The 9488-nt window shown below is 36.6% G+C and overlaps 1 protein-coding gene across 4 annotated transcripts in view; it reads right to left on the bottom strand.

Annotated features, from left to right (window-relative positions):
* Nucleotides 1-4474: 4474 nt before the first annotated feature.
* coro7 (coronin 7) overlaps nucleotides 4475-9488 on the bottom strand; it is a 173905-nt gene continuing 168891 nt past the window's right edge. For 2 of the 4 annotated variants that reach the window (XR_008808037.1, XM_056261715.1), the window contains one exon: nucleotides 9431-9488. This exon is cut by the window's right edge. Coding sequence is in view for 2 of the 4 variants with exons in the window: in XM_056261716.1 (XP_056117691.1) it covers nucleotides 4536-4622; nucleotides 6726-6791; nucleotides 6897-7033; nucleotides 7995-8079; nucleotides 8595-8597 (378 nt within the window). In the remaining 2 variants the exon portion in view is untranslated. Of the gene's footprint in view, nucleotides 4623-6725; nucleotides 6792-6896; nucleotides 7034-7994; nucleotides 8080-8594; nucleotides 8677-9430 lie in introns of those variants that run through there. The other 2 variants (XM_056261716.1, XM_056261717.1) reach the window with 2 other exon arrangements.

Here is a 9488-nt window from a genome sequence, read left to right on the forward strand (position 1 = left end):
TACACTTTGTTTTATTTTTTATGAGAGCACTGATCTAAACAGCAGACTTGAGAATCTGTGCCCTTGCTTCAAGAGACATTTTTTGTGTATTTATGTGTAAGAGAAACTTTTGGACGACAGTGTACGCAACACACTAAAGACACAAATGTATGCTATGTTTTTTTCAAGCCATTCCGTGCATTACAATAAGACCTCTAAGCTTAGCAAGCTAGAGATCTTTGAGGCTAACTCATATGGGTTTGCAAAGAGGTGCTGAGGTCGTAGGTCAAACGAGAGCAGCTCGTTCAATTGCCAACAATCAGCATCTGTTGTACCCTTCAGACCAATCCTTTTCCTGGAATGTCACTTTCCTGCAGAATTGATCTCCAACACACCTGACTGGAAGTTCTAGTTTATCCTAAAGACACTGAGTAGCTGGTTAAGGTGTGTTTAATTAGGGCTAGAGCTAAATTCTCCTGCAAGGTGGCCCTCCAGGAGCAGGATTGTACACTTGGTACCGTCCTGCTTCGGACTGTCCCAAGTCCCACCTCAGTCCGCAGGCACCATCTGCATCCCTTGCAAGTGAACTTCCTTAGCTCAATGCTGTTGCAAGCTATATGACGAACCTTGCATTTGCTGCTAGCTGTGTCACTGCATTGTAAGCATACATCATTGAATAAAAATAGACAAGTATGTACGACAATCTGTCCTCTGAGGAGGAGGAAATAGAAAACCTTGACTAGCTCTATTTTGTTGAATAAGAAATCTACAGACACAGGGCTCAGACTGACTGAGTTTTAAGTCATACAAGGGCACAAACTCACCCAGCAGTTATGCTAACGCCCCATAGGACATGGCATTGTTGTAAATAGTGCCATCTTCTGGTCATCAAATGTACTGCACACTACTAGCTGAACAAAGGGCTAGATTTAACAGTATTATCCTGCTTTGCAGTATACTAGCTTGGCAGGGTAAAACGAAGAACCTTTGGCTGACGCAGAATAGTGGGATGTTTAAAATAACAGCTAGCCACAACCCAATGAACACATTGACACTTGCAATACACCAGTTTGGGTGTATCGCAACAGTTAAGGGCCTAAGTTTGTTTAACAGAACTTTGCTTTCATGGTTTGTCCCATATTAAATCACTGTGCTAAAAATCTAAACGTATACCCAGAGATTGAAGTAGAGGCTTAATAATAAAGTGCAGAAAACACTATTCAGGTGTCCAAAAGATAGCATTTTGATTTAAGACCCTTTCACATGACCCACATCAACTTTCTCCAATGGATCGATCTCTGTTGTGCAAAGCGTCAAGTTTCAGTGTAACTCCTGACGTCACATTGCACACATGTTCTAACTAAGGCAATGCTCCAAGAACTACGTTTTCACATTTGACCCCATTTGTTTCAGATTTCCCCCAGTTGCATGTGTTATTTTGTGCATCATACAAACTGAAAATGAAAACTCAAAACTGATTCGGTGCAAATCTAGAAACATCAAGTTATACAACACAACCTTTAAGGCATGTATTCATATTCTATATGAATTAATAAAAAGCAAAATCACCCTTCTGTGACGCTATCTGCAATGTCCTGATGCTTGTGTTGAGAGGTGCATTGAATTCCTGAAGTGGGTCAAGTGAGAGAGACTTAATGCAGTCATTGTCATCCTTCACTAATGATCAGCCTGTCGCCATTAAGACCTCATCCAGATTAAAATAACACTCTTGATCAAGTCTTCTCACCTGAACTCAGGCACGTAACAGTCTCTGTCCTCTGTAACAGAGATGACATAGTTAAAGCATCCTTCAATAACAGCCATTATCCCCCACATAGATTCCCAGAAAAAAAAAAAAAACAGTTTTAGAAAACAAACGAATGTAAAAACATTCCGAATGAAATAATCACACTTCCTTAAAGCATGCACCCCACCCTCCTCTCCCAACCATTTTTACACTCAAGAGTCTTATTCCATAATTATTTTGTTTTATTGTTTGTGGAAACTATACAATTAATGCTGTTTTGTTTTACTGACTTTTTTTTTTTTTGGACGTGACATTTCCTGATGTTGAAGTTGCTTTATGTCTTCGTTTCTGCTATCGCTACTCTATGTTCAGCTTTCTCCAGCTGATGAATTGAGAGGAACGACGGAGAAATGACAGGAGGAGGTGATAGATTAGATTGCAGGAAGGGTTTGAGTCAAAAACCGTCACATTTAAACCACGTGCAGTAATCGAACACAATCCTCTCAGGTTTGCAGAGCTTTGACATCAGCGTGCATTTAGGACGGTTCAACGGAAATGACATGTTTATAAACCCTTGCATCTTTCCAACAAGCTGGAAATCTCTTTGTCCACCTTCTCCTACTCCCTCCTTTCATGTTGTTGTCTGGAGAAAGCTGATACTGACACAGACCTGTTAAGGTCTACATCAGTGTTCAATATCAGATAAGCTGTTTGAACCTTTAACCCTTTGAGCACTCTGAAGACGGAAGCACTGTTTCTCACAAGAGACTCCAAAGGCCTTGATAAAATGATGGTGCGTTCCCGTTATACTACAATTGTATGTGAGAGACTTAAGCAATACATTCAATGGCAGGGATGACGTCATAGCCAGATATTCAAATTTAAATATTAAATGCAGTAAAACACAAATGATGTACAAAAAATGAAAATAAACACGGTACATAAACTAAGCACCATGTTAGAATAAGTAAAAAAATAAAATGAAATAAAAACCAGCTCACAAGAGGTAAAGAAGTTTGTCTGTTCCTAAAGTAAACTAATAATAGTTTCACAATTCTTGACGCAGAGATGCACAAAGGGTTAACAAAAAGACTATGGCCTTGAAAGGCCAGTATCCATTTGTATTTTTTTTCTTCCTTTTTTGCACATTTTTTGTATATCAGTATTTTAATTTTTTTTTCAAGTGCCTTTTATTATAGTTGAAATGTAGATGTAATACAGTATATGAAAATAAATATATATATAAATAAATAAATATATATTTTTCCCAGCATCATGTTCTGAAGCCGAACATGCAGAATTTTAGAGCTGTAAAAGTCTCCAGTTGGTACAACATAGGTGTGTGTGCTCCTGTTTTAGAGGAATTTTATTACGATATTGATAAGGATGTCAATGAAAATAAAAGAAACAAATGTTTAATAAATTTGCATTTGATATATATATATACATACATATTGTGTTTTGCTGTGTCTTTTTTGTGTGGGACATCCGTGTACAGAAAGCTGAAATGTTTACAGTATTAACTCAGATTAGGGTCTTAACTCACGACCTCAGATGAGACGTTGAGTATATATATTATATATATATGTGTGTGTGTTTTACAGTAATATGCGTCAACCAACCAGCAAGGATAATCTAACATTCCCAGATTTCATTAATCACTCGAATGGCAACACATGTTGTATATTGCTTCACACTGACAGTATTTCTGGTGTGACTCTTACAATATTCCTGCTTGAATGAACACAGCTGATGTCTAGGAGCAAGATGGTACATGGCGATAAAAAACTAAAAGAATGTTTCACAAGTACATCCACGACATGTGTTATCATAAGTGTAATAAAATCACTTACTAACCTTGTCTGGCCAATCTTTCATAGCTGGAAGCAGATGGTCATTTTACTGATGAAAAATCCACTCAGTAAATTATTTCAGTCACATACAATGAGTTCATTCATCCACAACTGCTTTTAAAATCCAAAAGGTTTTGACCTGTAGACTTCAAGTGTTGAATTACAGTGAAGATGACTCGTTTTACACAGTTTTAAATGACCTTTTGTGGTAATCTAAAATCAAGCCAGAAATGTTGTTGAAACAGCTCACCTTGTATCGAATTCAGATCACTCCGTTAAACATGAACAGATGGATGAATAGATCATGTTATTCAGCAAGGATGCATTAAATTGATCAAAAGTGACAGTAAAGACATTTATAATGTTACAAAAGATTTCTATTTCAAACAAATGCTGTTCTTTTGAACTTTCTACACATCGAAGAATCATGAAAAAAGTATAGCAGCGCAACTGTTTTCAACATCGATAATAATCAGAAATGTTTCTTGAGCATCAGATCATCATATCAGAATGATTTCTGAAGGATCATGTGACACTGAAGACTGGAGTAATGATGCTGAAAATACAGCTTTGATCACAGGAATAAATGAAAATAAATTACAATAAAAAAGGTAAATTGTAATATTTCACAACTTTTTTACTGTATTTTCGCCTTGGTGAGCATAAGAGACTTCTTTCAAAAACATAACATTGTACGGCCCCCCAAAATCTTGAACAGTAAGTGTACATATTTTAATACGTTGAAAAGTTCCATGGCTGAAGTCCAACAAATCCCTGATCCAACATTCTAGAACTCAAGAACATTCCGGATGAATTTCCTTCATTCCATCACGCAACGTCCAGAAAATACTCATCCACTCTTGACGGATGGATAAAGAAACGATTGACATTTGGATGTAGAAAAAGAAGAGGCTTTATTGGGTGATAATTACAGTGGGAGGACGTGAGGATGGAGATCATGTCTGCTGCTGCTCTGGAGGTTTCTTCTGGCCCTGCTCTTGAATGCTGAGCTCTTCATCCAGACGCTCTTTCGCTCGCACCACCTGCACGAGTCCAAACACAAATACATCATTATTTCTCTGATGTCGCTGGATTTACTGCTCATTACAAGCGTGTTTTTATCAAACTGCTGATTCGGTAAGCACAGACTTTACCTTCTCTACAGGTTAAGAATCTTCTAAGGTTTTACACGACAACGATGTACTAAAAACTAGGGATGCACAGATATGAACATTTTGGCCGATACGATAATTCTTTATACTTGAACGCTGATAACCGATATATCGGCCGATAAATCTAACTTTTGAGAGCCTGATTACAAAAACAAAAGTCTCACAATTAAAAGCCATGTCCCAAGCACACAATTATAATATTATCATGTTATGTAACCTATATTTTCCTTTTTTGAAGTGATTTCAATCATATTTCAAGCAATTCAAAAGCATCATGGCGAACAGTGCGCATTTGAAGTGTCTCAGCTGAAGGAAATAATCCATTATTCATCGGCTGTAATATATCGGCCAAATTTTCTTATCAGGCCGATAACGATAACATTAAAAATGAACATATATCGGCCGGTACCGATATGGTGGCCGATATATCGTACATCCCTACTAAAAACTGACGTTTTTCGCGTCCAGGCGACAACATTTTCAAAGTGAAAAAGGACTAAAAATGCTGTATTATTCATGTTGGGCCAGTAGATGGCGATGTTTTTTTGTAAAGAAACACAACACACCTATAGACAGAACACGTAATACACATGCGTATGACGTCACGGTTTTCACAAATTCACGTTTTCAAAACTTGTTTTCAAAAATGTTTTCAAAAGTTTGCATTTTTCAGGCCCCCAAAACGTTCTTGTTGTGTAAACGAACGGCCAGAACAACATGACATCATGACTTTGCGTAAACATACACGCCACTTTCAAGTCAAGTGGCGTGTTATCTAAACGCATTTTGAGCTATCCGTGTGTATGTCCACGCCGAAACGAACCGTCATCTTTTGCGTGTATGTCTACGCCGTTAAATGTCCGACTGATTCCGCGTGTATGTGTACGCCGTTAAATGTCCGAGTGATTCCGCGTGTATGTGTACGCCGTTAAATGTCCGAGTGATTCCGCGTGTATGTGTACGCCGTTAAATGTCCGAGTGATTCCGCGTGTATGTGTACGCCATTAAATGTCCGAGTGATTCCGCGTGTATGTGTACGCCGTTAAATGTCCGAGTGATTCCGCGTGTATGTCTACGCCGTTAAATGTCCGAGTGATTCCGCGTGTATGTGTACGCCGTTAAATGTCCGAGTGATTCCGCGTGTATGTGTACGCCGTTAAATGTCCGAGTGATTCCGCGTGTATGTCTACGCCGTTAAATGTCCGAGTGATTCCGCGTGTATGTGTACGCCGTTAAATGTCCGAGTGATTCCGCGTGTATGTGTACGCCGTTAAATGTCCGAGTGATTCCGCGTGTATGTCTACGCCGTTAAATGTCCGAGTGATTCCGCGTGTATGTGTACGCCGTTAAATGTCCGAGCGAAACGAAGCAAAATTCATATCTACATCTGTGGAGCAATATTTTTTTTCCTAGGATGGTAGGGGAAGACTCATAAATAGTATTAACCCCAGTGACGGGTAGGTTTAGGGACGGGGTTGGGGTAGGTCATATATTTATATATATACAGTAATGTAACGTTAAGTCAAGGCGTTGATAAACACGCTGAAAAGCGATTATGCGTGTTGATAGCACGCCAAAAATGGAAATACGAATTGGCGTGTCATACATACGCCATTTCATGAGATCAGTCTGGCCAGAATATATAATATATATAATATTAACGACCCCTTAGATTATGTAAGAATTCAATTGTCTTCATTTCTTTATTTTCTAAAAGATGTTCTATCTCTTGGTGCATAGTTGTGAAAAAGACTATGAGAACACAACTTAAATAAATGCAATGTATTAAATCTAAACGACTCTTTATATTTCTTTATATTATATCTCTTTATACTTCTTTATATTTCGAGTGTCTGGTTTCAAAATGACCTCATTTAATTTGCACTACCCTGCGACTTGATGTTAACAGAAACCCACAAACACGTCACTGGAACTACAAAAATGATCAGTTTGATTGACAGCGTCATTGCTTACCTTTGACTGAAGATAGAAAGAACCGCCAACAGCTTTGTCATTGACTTTAAATAAATGCTCATAATTCTGAAGAGAAAATGAAAGCACATCCAATGAAACCATATTTCGTCACAGAATACTGTAATAGTAAGTGTATAATGCTTGCTGGTTTATGCTGAAACAGACTCTTACCTTCTGGATCTCCTCTGGGGTTAATGTGGAGATGTTGAGGATCTGTTGGGCTTCTTGTAAAGTCATTCCTGTGAAACTAGACGCAGCCGCAGACTGTCTTCCCGCTTGACCCCGCGCCTCCGCTGCCGCCTGACTGGCTGCATTCACATCCACACAACATACTGCTGTTATATTTCACAAGTATTCCTTACATTGCTGATTATTAAGTAAGGGATAATGTACATCCATTGTTATCTCAGAATAAACCCGCGCGATTGACCAATCAGAATCAAGTATTCCACAGAGCCATGTAATAAGTCATGTTAAGAAATTTTAGTAATGCTGTCATATCCTCTTAAGAGCCCCAAAATTATAGAATTAGATGAATGAAGATAATTTAAATTAACAATTATTTTATATTTTATTATTTAAATTTAATTTATGGAGACATTAAAGGGATATTTCACCCCAAAATGTAAATTCTGCCATAATTTACTCATCCTCATGTCGTTCCAAACCTGTAAGACTTTCGTTGATCTTCAGAACACAAATTAAGATATTTTTAATGAAATCTGGGAGTTTTCTGACCCTCCATTGACAGCTACCACTTTCAAGCCCCAGAAAGGGAGTAAGGACATCATTAAAGTAATCCAGTGGTTTAACCTCAATATTATGAAGCGACGCGAGTGATTTGCAGCAAAAAACCCCCCCAATAATTTACCACTTTACTTACAAAATATTGATCACCAACACGCGTTCATGCAACAAAGTCTGCTCTCGTGTCAACACAACACGCATGTGTCGTGGTACTCTCGTGAGCAATTATGTTTTTTGCCAAACAAATATCATAATTTGTGTTCTGAAGATGAACGAGTCTTACAGGTTTGGAACGACATGAGGGTGAGTAATAATGACAGAAACTTCATTTTTGGGTGATCAATCCCTTTAAATAAAATTAGATAAATAAATAAGATATTAGCAACAAGAGCATAAAATGGGGAGAAATTAATGAACAATAAATCTTAACAATATTAACCTGCTACTAATTATTAATATGATACTGAAATGACTTAAAATATGAAAATAAATGAACACAATACAGCATTAATTTGCATCGACCTGCAAATTCTTGACGTAAAGCTCTTGCAAAAGCTCGTCCGACCACCTGAGCGCCCATCACAATGATCTGAGCCAGATATTTGGCCTGTGTGAACACAAAAACATACAAAACTCAACATAAAAAATTAGGACAGGGTCCTAAGATTGCATACAGAGGAGCAAAAATGACTGACACATTCTTATTTCATAATAAAAGGTTTTTAGAAAATAGTGTAATCATAAATAATGTTTAATAATGAATGAAATAAACAATATTATATAGGCTATATATATATATATATATATATATATATATATATATATATATATATACACACACACACACACATACATCTTTTAAGCCAACATATTTCATCATTGCTTCACAAAATACCCAGCCTCTTTATATCACTTCTGCAGTCATTAATATTGAATAATCGCTCATATAACCATATTCTGTTCATAATATAATATGACATTATTCTTATTATGAAAATGCAATACAAGGTCGTTGCATAAGACTATCTGATAGCGAATGACCCATTCGATATTATTCCTTGAGATTAAATATAGAGCTTCCGACATTAAACGACTATAATTTGTATATGAATATGAACATACCATGATGGATCTACTGTGTTGATGTTAAACACTTCAGTTGAGGACGAACGTTTTCACGTGTAACTCCATCAATGTTGATAAAACCGGCGAAGAAAGCGGCAAACACACACGACACACACTGACTCCTGCTGGCTGGAGGATGTCAACGCAGGACATAGACTGACATAGGAGTGCAGTTGTTGAGCAACACGGTCGGACACCATGAAATATAATAATTTTAGTTTTAAGAAAGAGTTTGATATGTATCTAAACTCATCGAGGAACTCTAAAACGCTACTGCATGTAAGACTCTGTTATGGTGTAAAACATTTAAGCTAATTTAGTGTTTGTGGTTTTGTACCCTCATTACTGTCTTGTCTTGTTTTTGCTACTGTTGCATAATAAAATAAAATAAATATAATCATTTTAGTTTACAAAATGACTGAAATTATCTATATTTAGATTCTTTAAATAACTAATAATTGAATCCCTTGGAATGCTATGGTGTATCACTTCAATATAATATAATATAATGTAATATACTACAACAGAACAATTGTTCAGTTTATTTTAATTTGCGATGGGTTCTCTCAGAAATTTCTTATGGGTTGTTTTAATGGTTTTGTTCTACAAGTGACACACTTCAAACATACCTCAAATGTAAATTTTGGGGAAAAAAACAACAACAATAAAAAAACCCCAGAAGTAACATATTCTATTATTAGATGAAAATCGTGTCTATAACAATTTATTGAAAAAAAAATATAACAGTGAGGATAATAATCATATTATATATATATAATTATAATCATTAATAATATGATTGTGTGATTATCATTATTAAATACAGCACTCAATTCCATATTTCTCAGCTCTCAAGGTTTTATTTTGAGGCAACAATCCAACAAGACTTGA

Source organism: Rhinichthys klamathensis, unplaced genomic scaffold (assembly GCF_029890125.1).
Source record: "Rhinichthys klamathensis goyatoka isolate OS25496 unplaced genomic scaffold, OSU_Roscu_1.1 h1tg000185l_1, whole genome shotgun sequence".
Classification (NCBI taxonomy): Eukaryota; Metazoa; Chordata; class Actinopteri; order Cypriniformes; family Leuciscidae; genus Rhinichthys; species Rhinichthys klamathensis.